A 19,677-nucleotide genomic window follows, 5' to 3' on the forward strand; every position below is an offset into this window, starting at 1 on the left:
TCCTCATCTTCCATTTGAGTGTCAGTCAGTGGTACTATCTTGTCTGTAAAAAGTCCACGAGCTTAGTATTGATCGGCCTGTAATTGCTTTACTGTGAGTGAAGTTCGATCAACGTTCACAACACTGTTGGGTTTAGGAAGGTGTTAAAACGTATTTATTTTTTATCTATTTATTTTAAAATCTATTCTGTAATGGAAGTTATGGTTTTTGTCGTGTGTTTACATGTCCACTTGTATATTCACAGGGATATGATAAATAAGAAATTAAATCAACCTTATGCAGATAAACATTGTCAGAGTGAAGTTTAATTTGATGTCGAAAAGTGGATAAATTGGAATATATAGCATGCAGACAAAAGCTTAGAGTTCATAGAATTTGGTCAGCATTTCCTACTGATGGAAAAAACTGTGTGGGGAAAATAACACTCATTCACTATCGAATGAGATCAACACGGTACATTTTAATTGTATGTTCATGCAGTTTTTACGAGGAAAACTGTTCTTTTGCGTAAAAGTACGAGTTTGTTGTGATTTCCGTAAACCACGACCTCGTTTGACTTATTGCTGACGTAATATCGATTATGTGAATGTTTCACTTTGGACACAATCACTCGGAGCCGTACAGTGCGCTTTTTCCTCCTCTCCCATTCATTCTCCATTCCCCGTTTCCTACTGCAACCATGATGTGATCTTCATCTACTTCGTGTCCACACCGTCAGCTTGAAGGAGTTATTTTTCTTCTCATTTTGACGATCAACCTTCCTCCATCCTCCCGGTGGTTAATCAACCGGATTTTAAACTATACCCAATTTAATTATTTTCTTTTCTTTAAACCTTCTTTTCTCTTTAAAGCTGCGCCGTCCGGCTGCTGGCAGAGGAGAATCATAGAAATCTATCACAGGTGAAACGAGCTTTTATGATGCTGCAGTACAGATGATTGAACAGTTTGAACATTAACTGGAAGCAATCCTCAGGCACAAGCGCACTGCGCCTCCTTTTACTTAAATAGGACCGTCACACTTTGGGGCAACTAAAGGGACGTTGACCAACTTGTGATTTTGAGCGCATAAAATCAAGAAAATATTTCTCAGTGGGGTTTTTCTCAAAAAGATGTGACCTTTTCTTTTGCGCACCGGCAACCTGACTACCCAAGGATCCAATCATTGCTTTTCCATCAGTCGCTCGATCTTGACATGCATTTTTGTGGGATTACACGTGGAGATATGACTGTCGTGAGAATCCGAGTTGGATTGTGAAATTATCACCCTTGCTTTTTAAATTTCTCTGCAAAGAGGAAACACTGTTTTCTTCAATGGCTTCGGTGTCAAGGTTGGCAAGACGCAAAGATGCCACTCGCTGGCCGAGAATGTCGTCAACTTTCTGGGCTGTTGTGTTTCTGACAGCGCTGCTGCTCATCTACTGCGGTAAGTCCTGCCGCTTTTTCCATCCCCTTTTTCCCCCAGACCACACACGGTGTATGAAGCGTTAGTGCGCAGTGGGTGACCATGCCATGTGGGAACAAATTGACATCAAAATCACGCTAGTGGTGCTGGCAGTCCAGCCGCGCTCAGGGTATTGATCTCAGTAGCAGAGGTGTCATTTTTCTATTTCTCTCAACAGTTATTGAGACTTGAGACTATTGAGACACGGGACTTCCGACTGTGCGCGGGCTCAAACCCATACGCACACTACCCTTAATGTGTGTGTGTGTGTTCCCCCTTCTTCCTGCTCTCGCTCATGCAAACACACAAACAGGGATGAGAGGGCACTTTTACCCAGTGAGGGCTCACACGAGTAGAAAGTGTGGCGCGTTGTCTGATGGAAACACTTTTCACAGAATGGGAGGATTAACTAAAGTGTGTCGGTGGCCTAATTAGGTCTCTTGTTGCTCTCTTTAATTTTTACACACACTGAATCGTCCTGGATAGCACAGCGACGCCAGGCAATCATGCATCAGTCATATTGTCCCTGCACCAAACAGAGGCTTAGGTATAAAATCAGACTGTTTTCTTCATGTATGATACATCTTTACTTGGAGAAACTCTACCATGGGCAGTAATTCAAGACTGCCTAAGGAGAACCATATTAGAAAAATGTATGCATCCCCATGTCCCCATCTCTCTCTCTCTGTGTTAGGCTGCTTCTCTGGCACCCTCACACCTTCTCTCCCTCTTGCTTCCCGTCTCTGTCTCCAACTCACTTATGAGAAGAAATCCAGCTGGCACTCTGCACCTCAGTCTGCTACGTGTGAAAAGATGGAGGCTATGCTAGATAGCCATGATAAACCCATTAAAAACAGAAATAAAAAAAAAACAAAACAAAAAAAAAAACAGGTATTTTATTAACGGCTGAGCTGGTGATTAATCAAATCATCTTGTCTTTGAGCACATTAGATCTGTTGGTGTTTTCTAGAAATGAACAGATTCATTGTGTTAGATTTTCTTTCAGTTTCCCCTGATTTATAGTGGACAGATGATTTAGTTTTGGTTTGCAATCACACACACCTCAGTATGATCAATAGGATGGGTGGTTTGTAAAAAGAAATAGAAGGAAAGGTTCTGGATAAAGTGAGTGTATGTGTGTGTGTGTGTGGGGGGGGGGGGGGGTCTTTGCCTCTTTTGCCTCTTTTATGGTGCCTTTAGCCATGTCGATTGATCTTCTGCTTGTGTCCAATCAATGGTGCTTGGATGTTTGTTTCAGTCAGCAGTCTTTCAGCCCTTCCATGCTAGGACCTCAACCTCTTACGCAGCAACACAGTATCCCTTCTGGAAGTTAATAATCAGAGCGGTGGTGACTCGGGGATTTCTATTTTCTCTTTCATAACCTCCTCACCCAAGAACTGCGTGGTGCTTTTTTTTTATTTTTTTTTTTAACTCCAAAGTTTTATTATCTAGGAATACAACATAATGAAAAAAGTATCTTATTTTTCTGCAGCCACAGAACAAAGTCCAACTTAGTGTTTCCTCTCTTTCTGATTGGGTGGATAAATCTTCAAATATATGAAAGTACAACTTTCAAAGTTCTGAACAATTCCTTTATTCCTTCCTTTACTTATCCAGACTAATTTTGTTTTTGCTTTTCTGTATTTCTTTGACCCTCTGCTTTGCTCTCACATCCTTGATTCCCACTCAAATTCCTGTCCCTTCAATATCTGTGTCCATCCTCAGCTCCATTTTATATTCAGCTATGCTATTGGCTTCTTTCCCTTTGTAACAGCTGTTCTTTCATTCATTCCCCATCTTTTCACAGTCTCATAGCACTGCTGACCACTGCTTGAAGTTTCTGTGTGATACTTTAAACATCTCTCCTCCTCTCTCTGGGTCTCCTCTCTTCTTGGCTGGAATGTCAAACATTGTCAAGTTGTATTTGCTTTTATGAGTTTTATTTTTCATACATTAGAAGTTGGCCCACAGAATTAAAACTTAATGTCTTATCTCTTAAATATTTATTTGGCTGAAGCCATGATCAACAATAAGAACAATTTATCATCTTGTAAGACAAAGGGATATCATCCATTTTACCATCTTGAGCTGTCAAACGTTTCATGTTTTGCTTGAAAAGTGAATTAAACAGTTCAGTACTTTTACAAATCTGCTAATTATTTTTCTGTTGATGAGTTATTGATTAATTTTTATTCTTCTACTGAAGCTTTTCATGGCGATTAAAGGAACTGCTTGGCTTTCTTTGGGTAAATTTATATACAAGTGTACATGAAGTCTGTAATCATGATATAAAATTTGCCTATGCTACATACAGAATTTCACAGTTTTTCATATATTTGGGTGGATTTATGCAAGTTTTGCTGTATTAATATGTAGTTTTTATATGTACTTTTCACTGGTCTGTGCAACTTAAACTACTGAAACTCTTGTGTATGTTATAAATGTGCTGTAAAGGCATTGTTTGTTACTATATACTATTGTTTATCCCACATACTGCAGTGCTTGTGTGTTGTGTAGGCAGAGGGCCGACTGAAGCAAAGCTCTGTGATTATGTCTATGACTAATATGGTGCCTGTCACCTAGAATCAGCATCCAACTTAACACGATCTGCCGTCCTCACTCAGGCCATTTGGAAAAGACGAGACTGAAAAAAGGAGAGGAATAGCAGGAGGCGGCTTGATATTCTTACTTGGGTCTTGCTGAGACAAGTGAGCGATGGAAGGGCAAAAAATGGGGAAAAAATAATGGGATGGTAGGACTCATGATGAAAGGAGACTGATGAAAAGAAGATTTCAAAGAAGGGACTAGAGAGACAAAGAAAAGAGCCCTACTGTGAGCAAAAGAGGGCAGAGCTAAAAAGAGTAAGCGATATATCACAACAACCCAACAATTCAACTCTACTACTCTCTTGTTTTTGGAAACGGTAATCACAGCAAAATGCTCTGGTACTCTCTGATTAAAACAAAACAAACAAACAAAAAAAATTAATAAAACAGCAAAACTTACACCAACAATACTGTCTGTGCACTGGCTCCCTCCACTGGAAGCTTTCTGCCTTGGATTTGTTTGCCAACGGAGCAATATGAATTCATGAAGCTGTAGCCTTGCTTGTGAGCTCAGAGAAAAGCGAGTGAGAGAATCCACAAGGGAAGCTAATCAGCAAACTAATCTTAGTTTGGGTTAGCTAAAAAGTTTAGCACTGCTGTAGTTGTAGTCTGGATTGCAAACAGAGGAAAAAGAGAAGAGAATGTAGAGGCATAGACTAACAAGTAGAGAAGATGGAGAGAGGGTGGGAAGGATGAGAGGTCATGCAGATTTTTTTTTCTTCTTAGACATCTAGCAATTGCTGATTCATTCCAGTTTCAGCTATAATGTTGTGTGCACACACCTACAGTAAACTCACAAGGAGATCAAAGCACTGAGAAACAAGCACATTTATTGGAGACTTTATATTAAAATATAACCCATGACCTGCTTGCACATCCAGAAACATCATCCTACTAAATTACAGATTTGAATGGTGCTGAGAGGGAATAGATAGAGAAACACTTGGAGGCATTCTACTGTTGTCAGGGACAAAAAAATTCTCTCCTGTCACTTAAAGTCATTCTCAGTGTGGTCCCATGTGTTTCCTGTCTGTTTGTTTATGTGCTGCTTTAGTTCTGCAGCCGAATCAATAGATGGCTGACTGTTATGAAAACGGCAGCTTCAGGGCATCAACTGAGAAAAGATGGCACATCACGCCCAGGCATCTCACCTTATTGCCTGAACAATTCAAAATGCATAATCACACATATGCTGACAGGCTCGCATACATTTATATACAGTCTCTGCTGAGAATGTCGCAAGGCTGAATCACCAGTAGAGGAACTGGATTTGAATGACCTCAAAAAGCATAAGAACCTGTAGGTGATGGATGGACACATTGGAATATCATTGCCTGGAGTCTCTCCTTCCTCAGGGAGGGAGATAGAAGCCACTGTTGGAAAGCAACTGCAAGGGCTGCTGATTTCCCTGGGATGTAAATTCATAAAGGGAGTAAACTTGTTGCGTTTCCCACTTACAAACCAAAGAGCTACATTTTAGACCCCAGGAAATGGGGTCAGAGATCACATTGATATTTAAATAGCATCATAAAAGGTAGCTTTGCAAAATTTAAATACCATAATGAGTATCATTTTAAGTGGAGGAGTGACAGTTGCTTTTATTATATAATGACCATGCTGCAGATGGAAAGTGTCAGCTTTGATATTCCAAGGAACTAATAAGAAGCATTTTGTGTCTCAGAGTATTAGATATTAAGAAGCAGTGGGACCTTGTGAGTGCCCAAACCCATTGACATTAGTGGGAGACAGCACTTTAAGGCAGTCTTTTTATCTTGTCAGCTCAATGCTACATTTATCACGTAAAAACCAGAAGTACAACTTAGACTTTTGAAAGCGCTTGTTGATAATGATCATTAGATATGCTCTTTGTGCATTTAACCCTTGCTACAAGGTAATGGCATCCTTTACCTTATAAGTCTTGTGTTGAAGGATTGTTATGGTAAGACTTTACTGTGACATGTAAGCTTTTGATACTAATACATTAGCTTAAGTTGAACCTTCCATTTAGACCACCCTCTATCTAACTTCTAAAAATATACATAGAAAATAAAAATATAAAAAAATTATTCATTTCATTTCAAAAGGTAAATGTTTGCATACACATGTTCTGACATACAGAACACAAAGGTGATGCTAACAAATGTAGTCTGCTTAGTTGGATCAAAGCTTATTTTCTCTTTCAGTGGTGTTTGTCCTCATTTCCACAACCTGCAACTTACAACCAGACACTGCTGTGTAGAAAACATGGAGGCCATAATAGCATTCTAATATGCCATGACATTTACTTAATGTGAAAACAAATTGCAGAGTATTTGGAGTTTGCAGTTAGGCAAAGTATCACCATAGCGGCTTCCATGGCTAATTGCACCTTAAATGCTCAGTGTCGCATTGTAAATTAATTTACTGTCAATGTGACTTTAATTACCATTAAAACGGCATGTATAATATTTACATATCATATTACAAGTAGTCTATGACTGCAGGGCTCAACAGGTCACATTTAAAGAAGGGGACAAGTAAATGCAGTTCTACAATGACAGTACATTAAAGAGGTTTCCTTATTAAAATAAAAACTACAAAAACAGAATTTACAATTCAAGAGTCTTACTGAGAGCTTTTGATTAATGGTAAGGTTTTGAAACCAATCCAGTAAATTGGGTGAGACAGCTTAATTGGGTCAAAATCCGGACAGAGACTTGCAATGTGCTCCTGCCTCAAGAGGATTCACAAATGTGCACTTGTGCTTGTTTTTGCCCAAGGCCAGTAAGCCCATTCAGAGGGAAATGCTAAAACTACTCCTCCTTTATTACTGCAAAAAGCAATTGCTTGGAAGAAAAAGCCAGAATGGTGGTTTGAATTCCTGGGGGGGCCCATCACTGAGACGCAGCCCATGGAGCTGAGACAGCTAGCATCTGGAGCAAAGACATGGCAGTAAAGTGGAGAGAGAGAAAAGCGGGGAAATGTAGATGCAGGGAGGAAAAGAAAGCATTGAGAATGCGGGAGTAGAAGAGAAATGGAGACAAAGAAATGGCGAGTGCAAGAAAGACAGAGCAAGGGATTACTGGGGGAGTAGTAGAGAGATCCTGGCAGCGCAATGGGAATGAGACAAAAGACAGACACACAGGAACACTCAGACGGTCCACCAATTGACAGCCGGTTTGGGAATGAAGTCGGCTAACACAATGAAGCAGTCGGCAGACAGACATGCCGCAGAGTAGCTGAGAGGCTCTCAGAAGTAGAAACAAATATTACATTAAAAGAGACAGAAGCCATTTGTCACAGCAGGAGGTCTGAGAGGTAGTTAAGCTGTAGAATATAGGCACCCATGGCCCGGCTGATGCATGTCGCCACGAGAAGGAAATTGTGCTCAAGTCAGCTCCGTTCAGTCAATTGTCTGGTGTCCTTCAATGACTTCTGCACTTAACAAGATAACACCAGCACAAAGTTTTTCCATACCAACTCTTGAGAACTTGTTATATGGCCTTGAGGGCCACCTCTCATTCCTTTCCTCAACTCTTTCATCTGCCTTTCCTTCACTTCTTGTCAGCTTGTCAGCTGCACCTTCTTCACATAAAGTCCGAGTGACGTACATGCTGACAGCCACGATTCAATGTTAATGTTGCTGGATGATAAATCTGCTGGACATTTATGGCCTAAATGACAGATGTACCCTGTCTGCACTCACAGGCCAGAGACGGTTCAGATTTTGAGAAACTTTCAAGGATTGTCAGTTACCTGGTCAGTCAGTCAGGGATTTGGCTCTGTGCCATGAGGTGCATTACAATGCCCTCGATTTGAATCAGTTTCATTAAAAAAAAAAAAAAAAACCTAAGTATGTTCATAACATAAACATCTATTTCATAATTTTTTTATATATATTTTCTTTTTCCCTCTTTCTCCTTCTTCTCTAACTTAAGCTGCTGACACTACTCATGATTGATATGGAAATTACAATGCGCTTGCCCTCATTTATCTGCAGAGTTGCTTGCTTCTGCTCCAACAACCATTTTGGGATGCAGACACGATGAACTGATTTGCAGTTGCTGTTGCAAAGAGCAAAAGGGATACACAGTAAAGATTTGATTTGAGACCCTGCATAGCCCGGTGTATGAGAATGGCTTCCTGTTTTAATGGGAAAAACAACCACCGTACCCACAAATAAGTCAGTAACCTCAATATTTCCACAGGCACATATGGAATCCCAGAAGCAACAAATATCTCTAATCGGATGAGTCAAATGTATCTCTGAATGCATAAATAAATTATACAGTGCAGTTAAATTATGTAAATGTATATGGCTCAAAATCCTCCCCATTTACCACCTATCCACCCATGACAATGGATTTCTGCATTTTATATCTTCTATTTCTCTTGTTCATGGATCATAGCTTGTTACATTTAGTGATTTGCTGACACAAGAGTCTTGTTTATTGTATTTGGTGTTGTCCAGCACAAAACTGCCAGAGCTCAACTACCACTTCCTAAGTTTTTGGCCTTGTTATGTCTAATCACAATTTTCTCTTAAACCTGAGTAAGTTGCTTTTGGTCCTCAACCTAAACAGTTTCTGTCATGGTTTGTCTGTAACAAAGATCTCAAATTCAGCCAGAATGTAAAAAGGAGGGAGATAAAGATCTTTTTTTTATTTTATTTATTATTTTTTTTAAGAAATTTTGTAAACTAAACAGAAGGTGGGGAACAACAAGCCAATAAATTAAAAAAAAAAAAAAGTATCAACAAGACCTTATAACTAAAAAGATCTTGCAAATGTCAATCCAAAAACTTTGGAGTACATATAGAGAAGGAAGGTTTACCCTCTTTTTTTTTTTTTTTTTTTTTGTAGGGGTGGGGGCCTGTCCAGAAAGACTCACCACCCTTACTAGAAAGCCATGTTATTTTATTTTGATATACAGTGCCAAGTTACAACAGAAGTAATTTCAGGCTCCATTTCCTCTAAAACAGGCTTATATTTTGTTCTTTTATTAAAAAAACTAAACAGTGTGATATCTGCTTTACGTAACAGTATGTCATAGCTGGTCTCTGTGTTCTCAGCAGAGTTTAGCCCTGATGACGTATGCATAGACATGTGCACACACACAGGTGAGCACACTTCAGTGTGCATGTCGGAAGCATGTCAACAGCTGAAAATCAGGAAAAAATGTGCAAGTTTTTTTTAAAACTCTCCCAGAGAGGTAAAGATGGAAACAATTTTGTGTCAGCTAGGAGCAGCCTAGGAGTGCTCTGGTTTTACACCGAGAATGTCATGTCCACCACAGGCCTGCACACTGCTGAACAAGCTGAATCTACCATCACAGCAGTAATTTCTGAGTTGTATTACGACTGAAGATGGAACCGATATCTTTTGTAGGGTTTATTAACATCAACACGTTATCTGAGATCTGAACATAAAGAATATTTAGAACCACTCCACTGAATGAAACTGTTGTTTTCAGGACATTTAAAAAGTTTAACCTTGTTCTATCCAGAGTGCTTTTTAATCAGCAGTTGATTAAAATCATCAGTCCAAATCTTCATCTTTTTCTTTTAATCTTGAATTTTTAAATTTGATCATGTTTTAATACTGTTTTTCCCTGCACTAGAACTTTATTTCTTGCATTTTATTTGTTATTTTAGCTTTTTTTCTGTTTTAATTTCTTTTATTTCTTTTAAAGTTTGTTTTTTAATGCACTTGTTATTGCTTCCTGCACCCAGCTGTAATGCTTTTAATGTTTTAGGTAAAGCACTTTGAATTGTCTTGTACATGAAATGTGCTATATGAATAAATTTGCCTGATCACAGCATTTAGATCATTTATGGAAAGTTTATAGAAAATTGGTCAGCAATTAAGTTTGGTAATACAACATGCCTTCACAGCTAAGTATAGCCGATGACCATTTACTTGGTCTTGCCCACATTTAGGAAGAGGTTGTTGTCACTGCACCTCTGCATCAGCTGGCTTACTGCGGTCCTGTAGTGACCTCCATCATTGTTGGTGATGAGGCCTACCACAGTGGTGTCATCTGCAAACTTAAATGAAAGGCAAGGTAACCTTATTTATAAAGCGCATTTAAAAACAAGAACTGTTGGCCAGCATGCTGCACAAGAGGACACTGAAAAGCACACACAACATAAGAAAAGAGAAACATATATGGAAATAAAAACACCAACATAAAACAAAGTCAACTATTGCACATCAGGAAAGGCTAAAGAGTAAAAGTGCATCTTTAGCAAACTTTTAAAGATGCCCAGGTGATGATATGAGGGGGGTGGTCATTCCAGTGTTTAGGGGTAGCAGCCGCAAAGGAACAACAAAGTATAGGTTGGCTCAACCTATACCTGGGAACCACCAAGAGTCTTTGGCCAGAGGACCTCAAGGATCTATGTGGAGTGTAATGGCATAAAAGATCTTCTAAATAAGAGAGGGCTATGTCCAAACTATGAAGTGATTTAAAAACAAACAAAAAAAAATCTTTAAATCAATCCTCAACTTGATGGGGAGTGTAAAGAAGCAAGGATTGGGGCGATGTGCTCAAATTTACATGTGCCTGAATTTTGGACCAACTGGAGGCAGTTAAGGTAAGACTGGTTTATACCTTTAAAAAGAGAGTTGCAATAATCTAAGTGAGAAAAAATAAAAAGCATGCAGGACCCTCTCAAAATTATTAAAAGAAAGAAATAGCTTGATCTTGGCGAGAGAGCTCAAAGTAAAAAAGTAATTTTTTACAACATACTTAAAAAGTCAAAACTTAAATTATTGTCAAAAACTAGCCCAAGGTTTTGGACAGAGCATTTCAGGTACTGGGCAATGAAGCCAAGATCAGTAGAGGAATGGTCAGAGAAAACAATGAGCAATGCCTCTGTTTTATCTTCATTTAGTTTTAAAACTTATGTGCCATCCAGGTTTTTTTTAGGCAGGCTAACAGGGTCAAAGGAGAATGGTTCTTCTGTTTTCTGAGTGGGAGATAAACCTGAGTATCATCAGCATAGAAATTGTAAGAAATTTTGTGTTTTTTAAAAATAGGTCCTAAGAATAAAATATATAAAGAAAAAAAGTGGTGAAAGGATGGACAGTTGAGGAACTCCACAAGAAAGAGGGTCTGTGGCAGAACCACATCCACCAGTGCAGACTTGAAAACTGACTTAAAAGTGCTGACTTTAAAATGTGGTTGATGTTGTCGCTGGACACACAGTTTTGAGTCAGCAGGGTGAAAAACAGAGGGGTGGGTATATATCCAGCTTGGGCTCCTGTGCTCAGCATGATGTACCTGGATGTGTTTTTTTTTTTTTGTTTTGTTTTGTTTCCCAGCCCTGACATTTTGTAGCCTCTCCAACAAGAAGTCCAGAATCCAGTTGCAGAGGGGGCTTTTAAATCCCAGCTGACCCATTTTGTGTATCCGCTGCTGTGGGATAATTGTGTTAAATGCTGAACTAAAATCCAGAAACAGCATTTGCACATATGAGTCTTTGGAGTCCAAGTGGGTCAGTGGATCAGTTGGTCCTGTATGCAAACTGGAAAGGGTCATGGCATGGGGAAGGTGGATTTGACAAGCCTCTCTAAGCACTTCATTTTGGGCTGTTTTGGTACCGTGGTGGCCTTGAAGCACTTAAGGACATTTGCTTGGCTCAGAGAGGTGTTAAAAATGTCTGTTAGGACATCCTTGAGCTCCTCAGCACAGGCCTTTAAAATCCAACCAGGCATGTTGTCTGGTCCCGCTGCCTTGTGTGGGTTGACCTTGGAAAAGAATTCTCTTCATGCCGGCTGGGGACAGATACAGAGCCTTCTATTCCGGAGTTCATGTCTTCTGTGCTGCTATGTTGTTTAGTGTTTCAAAGCACCCAAAGAAGTCATTTAGATTGTGTAGCAATGCAATGTCCCTGTCACAGGTTTGTGGAGCGGCCTTGTTGTCAGTGAGGGTTTAGATGTCCCTTCACAGACTCTGTGTCTTTGGTGTTGTGGAAGTGTTCTGACATTTTTTTGCTGTACTGTTTTGATTCCGTGATTCCATGTGACAAGTTGGCCTGGCAATTGCTTGGCCTGTAGTGTCACCTCTCCTGAGGGAAACCTCCCGGACACATAGGAGCTTCTGGACCTCACCTGTCAGCCATGATTTGTGGCTGGCTCACATAGAAATGGTTTTGGTGTGAGTGACATCATCAGTGCACTTTGTAATGCATGCAGTAATGTCTCTATATATTCCTGAATGTCTATGTGACCATTGTAAGTGGCAGTCTGTCTGAAGATGTCCCAGTCATTTGCATTGAAGCAGTCTCGTAATGCAGAAGAATTTGATGATAAACACATGGCAGAATCAGTGAACTTTGAAACAGTAAATATTTGTGCTGTATTTCAGGCTTATGTGCTCCATCACTAATGCTGGATTCCACTAAATGTTTTTTTTTTTTTGTTTGTTTGTTTTTGTTTTTTGTCCAATCAACCTGTAGAACAGCCTCAGGTTGGTTGATGAATGAGCTAACACCGATTCACTCTTCAGCATAGTAAATGAAAGCATGAGAAGAAATATGGTGATAATGACAGTAGGACATGAAAATAATCATGTCTCACACACATTTTTCTTTTTTTTTTTTCACTTTCACAATAATATAACCATGTGAAGAAACTAAGTATAAACAAAAAACAGCTCTATAGTGCATAAACCACAAAGCATACATCAGTCTATTTATTTATTTTTCTTAACCACTTTTTCTATACTGGTATGCTATATTTTATTGCACATATCGTTCAAGTTAGCAGTTCACTGGGTTCTTGTGCTATTTTGTTTACAATTCAAGGAAACTCAGCAGGTAAAAATTTCCTCAAAATAAACAGGAACTCAAATGTTGAGAAAAATAATGATGTCAAGGTAAAACAGAATAAGATGGACAAGAATAACAACCAGAAATAAAAAGATCAAGAGTAATTAAGACATTAAACAACATGACAAGGTTTATAAACCATCATAGTTTCTTTGCTTAAACTTAATCAAGCTATAACCTCAGAGAAAATTTTAAAAAACTAATTTTAAAGCTAATTAATTCTTAGATAGGGGTGGATGGATGGATGGATGGATGGATGGATGGATGGATGGATCGATGGATCAACTGTCTTACACAGAAATCACAAAAGGCTGGCCTGGTAAAACTCTGAACCAAAAGTGGTCCAACATTTAACTTCCCACTTACGGCATGTTAACTTGTTCACACACTTATTCAGGGGAAGACACACTCTACAATAGGGATCCGGTCCATGGAGGCCACAGTACTGTTGGTTTTAAATGCTTCTCTGCTCCAGCACACCTGATGAAACGGGTCCAAGTTCTGCACAATGACCCATTAATTTCATTCAGGTGTATTTCAGCAGGAAAACATCTAAAACCTGTAGGACATTGGCCCAGATGCTTGCAAAGTACATTCAGAGCTCCAAACAACTGTTTGAGGTGCAACATAAGAGAAACTAGAAGACATAGTGGGTTAAAATTGGTGCTGAGTTAAGTAATACAGCTGAGCTTAAGAACTCAGTAAAGTTGCTCTCCCAATTTTCTTTTTGCTGTGGGGATGTTGGAAAATAAGTTAAGATTTAAAAGCCTCAGAGTGGATAAGCCTGATCTCACACTGCAGCAGCAGGAAAGACTAATGGTACGACAGAAAACACAGGAGGATGTTTCTGCCTGAAAAGAGATGAGGCAGTCAGATGAAATAAGTAGCTGAGCTGAACTGTTGCAGCTTTAGCTTCTTGAGTGTGTTAAAGCTTCCTTGGAGCTTTCGCACAGTCTCACTACAAGATCTTAATTTGATGGATGTACTTTTTCTAAATTTAAACTGTGTTAGTTGAGAGTGAATGCAATAAACTTATATCTGATATTCATTACATTAGTGTATGGATGACACCCACTACATACAACATCAGAACAAGGAGTAGTCCTCTTGTATATGCAGATACTGTAGTACTACAAACTTTTACTGATTCAATCTGCTACCTCAGCTGCACTGTGTGTAATGAATCTAGGAAAAGCTACTGCCTCGAGTTAAAACAGTCAAGGACAGATAGTTTTTCCTTCTAATCTGCTTTGAAGTATCAACAAAGCAAATGCCAGTAATCAAGACTGAAGCAATCCAAGCTTAAAAGTCTGACTCAGGTTTTGTAGGAACAAGTTTAAACTTCTATAAAATTCCTAATTTGCTGCACTACAGATCTTGTTTTGACCTAACTTGACTGTTGCTGATGATATCAGTTTCTGCACGTATTTGCTTCCCTTGACTCTTTCCATAAGTTCTGAGCTCTTGTCGATAACAGTATCAAGAAGTAGATTTAGAGTTTGGCAGATTGTAGTTCAGTGTTAGCCTGTTTCTGCCTGTTACGGACCCCTTCTGGTCTAGGGGTGGAAGGGGTTGAGTAACACAACAAGCCGGTTTCAAGGTCAAAAATAACAATAATTTATTTACAAAATTGTTCTACATTTACAAAACTTAAAGTGTCCTTATCAGGCAATATAACAACAACAAACAAAAGATGACCTATAAAAAGGAAAACGCACGCTAACCGGCGGCAAATTATAACTCGCTTACAAAAAAAACACAAAGGAAACTTAACCAAACAAACTATAGAGTCAAACAAAAATCCATATAACTTAACAAATAATCCTAAATAACAAAAGGAGGGGAGTTTCTCCTAATGAGAAAACTCCCAAACACTCAATCACTATAATTACTGAAATTGCAATCCGTCTGTTGAACAGTTCAGTCAAAATTCTAAAGGTTCAAGAGCCACCAAGTGTCCTCAGACACATAAACCATACAAACAGCTCAAGAAACCACACAACGTACAAACTATTCAGAGAACCCAACACGAGGCGAACTGCGTCCTAGTGACACAGCTGCCATGAATAATGACAGGTCCTCCTATTTAAGGGCGAGGCATCTCTCAATGATTTCCAGCTGGGATGAGCGGGAGCAGTAGCGACCAATCGGTGAGGCGAAGAGGAGGAACTGCAGCTTCTGGTCCACAGCCAATCCCGAAGCAGCACTGGCTCAGCAGCATTTGCATATCCAAGTCTGGAGTGACAGGCTGGAGGCCAATCCAAAAGGCCAGGGGCCGTAACACTGCCAATGTGCAGAGGTCTACAAGATTTACTACCTCCAATTATATAGGGCAAAAAATGTGTGAATATGTGCCACAGGCAGGGATGGCAATCTGTCCAACACTGGATGGATCTTCCTTGAGGTTGATGGTACAAATGTGAATTGTGCTCAGCATTCCTACCAGTTCGGGTAGTTTGTGTTTACCACGTATAGCAAATGTTTGCATGTTAACTGGCTATACTGGCTATAGTAAAATTGTGCTATATATGTTGGTTATAGCATTTTATCTGACCAACTTCGTCAACGTCATCGTCTACATCAACTTGCTACAGCAAAATAATTTTTAAAAGCTCCACATTTTGAGACAGTAATCCATCCCTTTATCCCTTTCCAGCTAGATTACTGTAACTCACTTTATCTTGGAGCTAGCCAGGCTTCTCTCTCACGACTCAAACTCGTCCAAAATGCGGTTGCTCGTGTCCTGGTTGGAGCACAAAAAAGAGACCATGTTGTGCCGATTTTAGCATTTCTCCACTAGTTGCTGGTACATTTTAGTGTTCATTTTAAGATTCTTTTATTTGTTTTTAAATGGTCTTGCCCTGCTGCACCTCTCCGAGCTGCTTTCTTTCTGTTCTCCAGCCCAGTCTCTCAGATCTGCTTATCAGCTCTCTATCAGGTCTATGCGGAAGTTCAGAGGGGACAGAGCCTTTGCAGTCGCTGCATCAAAGCTTTGGAACTTTTACCACAGCACCTTAGAGAAGCTCCATCTATTTTTAAAACTTGCCTGAAACTTGTTTTTTGTCTTTTGACCCAACATGAGACTCCTATTTTATTACTCTTATTGTCCTTTTTACTGGTTTTATTATGTTATGTTGTACTTTTGTTGCATTTTGTGTTTTAGCGTGTTTTTATAGATTTAGATGTTTTAATTGTTGTGTCCAGCTCTTTGTTCAGCTATTGTTGCATTAAAGTGTTTTACAAATAAAATTGAGTTTAGTAAGCAGTTTTTAAGCAGACCTACTGCCTGGGGAATTTGACAATACAAGGAAATCTGGGAACTATGATATAGCAGCAGCCACATTGCCAAAACAACAACAACAACAAAAAAAGAAAATTCAAGACCCATGTGATAAATTTCACTTTTCTAAAAAATATATATATATGTATGTATTTATATGTGTGTGTGTGTGTGTTTAAGTAATCCACACACTTTCAACTCAGGATATTCAACTAAACACCAAAGAAAAAGAAACAAAAAACCCCACAAAACTTAAATGTTTCATGGTGTGGTAGTGTTCTACTTCTCAGCATTAGCTACAGTAGCTGCAAACATACTTTTGCTAGTAGTGTGCGTAAATACTCTGCTGCATTTGTGCATGTTAAGCTTCTCTTTTCAGTTATTAACCCTAGGGCTCAGTTGTGTGAAAGTGGTTGATGGCTGTCTGTTTGCTCTTTTCTCTTTACCCTTTTGACACAGTCAGAATGGGAGGGGGGTGTGCAACAATAGAAAGAAAGCCAGAGTAGAAAGCAGAAGGATTGCACTGCTGCGAGGAATATAGTCGGAAATGTCGCCTGAAAGTGCTCAGCGAGCTGCTGCAATGTAATTCCAGCTGATACTCCCAGACATTCTGAAACATGCCTCGGTTATGCATGCATGGCAGGCTGGAGGCGATTTGTTATTTCTCTCATGCACTCCTACTATCTCAGTCTTTCTTTCAGTTCAGTATTTCCTCCCTCCACCCTCCAGTTTCCTCACCACCTCCCACTCTCTCCCTCTAAGCCTTTGGCAGTGATAAACCCTTCCATTGTCACACTGACAGCAGAACATGCGAGTTATGCCTGCCTCTTTAGGGTTGAAGAGCTCATTAAGACTTCTCAGCAGGGACCCTACAGGCAACAATATACTGTATGTGATGTTGCACAATTGGTGAAATTCATGCAAATACAGTCTTTTATGAATTCTTTTGTTGGACATCTTTGTGCTGTCTGACACTCATTAAAAAACTCCATTTCAAGTGGAGACCTATATTTAAATGAGACCAGGCTTTATGCTTTTAGCCTCTGTGTAGGATATCATCAGCAGGGCTGGCCCAAGGCATAAGCGAACTACGCAACTATGTGGGGTCCCCACACTACCAGGGGGCCCTGATGTGCAATTGAAATGTCAAAATATCTTGATTAAAAATAAATAAATAAATATGTCTTCAAATTATTTAAAATAAAAACTAAATAGTTTACTATTTTCATCATGATTTCATACCAAAGTTTTAAATTTTTATTTAAAAAAGAAGAAGAAGAACCATATCAGTGAATAAATAAAACTGGTAATGTACACAAAACAAAATTTTATTCCATTTTAATCATGGTTGCATCCCATACTCTTATAATGCCCTGAATATATTTTTTGAACGCAAATTAATAAAAAGACCATTTTTCTGAATATGTTCCCCCACTTAGGTTAAAAACTACACTGGTTTGATGCAGCCAAGTACAAATAATGAAGATGAATAGGTGTGTTACATTTACAGTGTATGAAATGATCAAGCACCACCTGTGGCTTAATTTGATTCAACACGGGAAACCTCACCTGGCCCAAATACGGAAAGGACTGACAGATTTATAGCATAGACGTTCTAAGTTGGTGGAGTGATTTGTCTGGTTAATTTCGACAACAAACAATACTCCGGCATGCTTGCATGGCCCTGTGCAGTCAGCATCTAACTTCTTAGAGGGACAAGTACCATTCAGCCACATGAGATTGAGCAATAACAAGTCTGTGAAGCCTTAAATGTTCGTGGCTGCACATGCACCACACTGGATGGATCAGCATGTGTCTACCCTTTGCTGAGAAGTGTAGGGCAGCCCATTGAACCCCACTCATGATAGGGATTGCCCCCCAAATTAAATTCTACTTAGTGTCCCATAAAGACTTGGACCAGCCTTGATCATCAGGGGAATATATTGAAGGTATTTTCATGGCTGTTTTTATGACACATGTTGACAATGATAATCTAACTCCAGAGAAGCACTGGAGTTAGATGTTTTAGACACTTTCAGGCCTACAACAAACATATCCATCATCTGCATAACTGAAGCACCAAAATGTAACAAGAAAGCTTACTGATGGTGTGTGTGTTTTGTTTGTTTATAGCTATAACCTTCTGCCTTTTTAAAAATATGCTGTGATGCCACAATGTTTATAATTAAACATATAAAGTAAATGTATAAAATTGCTATAGAGGATAAAATCATTACAGTTTTGCAGACTTAAAAATGTTTAACATTGTTACACTTTCTGGGTTCAAAACTACTGCATACATCTGTCTTTTAACAAAGGAACACACCTACATTTTGTCTTGGGCAAAACAGTTAGGAATGAAAATTTGGAAATTGGAAAATTCCTGCGTTTTCAAGACTTTAAACAGCACATACCTACTTTTTTCAATGGAAATTGTAAAAAATTCAACATTTTTCATTCTGTGAAACTGTCACAAAGGTGGAATTGCATGATCATAGCATGTCCTGAAAGCTTCAAAAGTTTGTAAATGGGGACTGGTGGTGGTTTTGCTCCTCAGCCTGACGGCACTGAGTTCCAGCTCCAGGATTTTCCTACACATTGGCACGTCCAGGAATAATAAAGACTGCTAAGATATATCCAGGAACCCACTCATGTTTTTATTAATTTCACTACTGCAGAGCTATTTGCATTGCTTCAGTCTCAACCCTTTCGTCTCCCACACAACACACGGTGCATCAGCCCCACCCAACTTAACACACACACTGGACCAAAACACAATATGTATGACAGATACTGTCACCAGCAAGGTTTAATAATTATACAACCTTGACGAACATAGAGAAAGGCCCTCCAACAAAAACCTTAAGCAAGGGCCTTGAATTGCCCAAAATAACCACAAGATCTTGAATCATGTTTAAGATTTGGTTTGGAGAAAAAATGGTAAATATTTTAGAAAATACTTTGCAGCTGTGTTACCAGTGTATATACCCACATTCTGAACTGAAAAATCAATGTTAAGCTATTGCTACAGATTTTGTGTCATGTAATGTACCTAATTAACAAATGACAACATATGTCTTGTAATTCTCAAATTATGAATAATTGCTGTAGAGTTTAATAATCAACAAACTGTAGATCATTGACTCAGGGCTGTACTGGATTCCTTACCAATATTAGAGGGTGATTTCACTTTTCATAAAAAATTATCTGTTATCACAGGAAGATGCATGTGTCACCAGCTCCCCAATTAGATCAGAAGCTTTTGGTAGCAAGCGTTGGTTGATGAATCAATCCTACACACTCACATAAATGTAATTACTTCATTTGTCAATGTCGGGGGAGGCTACGTTGAGTATTGTACTTCCAAAGCTTGTAGTAGTGAAATGAATAGAACGAGTACCTCACCCTTTCTTCATCACCTTTAAGGTCTGTCCCATACAACTAAATCACTACAGTCATTTTGTACAAGCAGGATTTATAATTTTATCAATTCCCTTTGGCCCATGTAGGACATTACATGTGGGAAATTAATTCACAT

The 19,677-nt window shown here is 39.1% G+C and overlaps 1 protein-coding gene across 2 annotated transcripts in view; it reads left to right on the top strand.

The window, feature by feature from the left end:
• The first annotated feature begins 642 nt into the window (after positions 1 to 642).
• LOC121634488 (chemokine-like protein TAFA-5) overlaps positions 643 to 19,677 on the top strand; it is a 168,517-nt gene continuing 149,482 nt past the window's right edge. The window contains exon 1 of one of the 2 annotated variants that reach the window (XM_041977161.1): positions 643 to 1,423. In XM_041977161.1, the coding sequence (XP_041833095.1) occupies positions 1,312 to 1,423 (112 nt within the window). In that variant the 5' untranslated portion in view covers positions 643 to 1,311. The remainder of the gene's footprint in view (positions 1,424 to 19,677) is intronic. The other variant, XR_006009240.1, reaches the window with a different exon arrangement.

Source organism: Melanotaenia boesemani, chromosome 23, assembly GCF_017639745.1.
Source record: "Melanotaenia boesemani isolate fMelBoe1 chromosome 23, fMelBoe1.pri, whole genome shotgun sequence".
Taxonomy (NCBI): Eukaryota; Metazoa; Chordata; class Actinopteri; order Atheriniformes; family Melanotaeniidae; genus Melanotaenia; species Melanotaenia boesemani.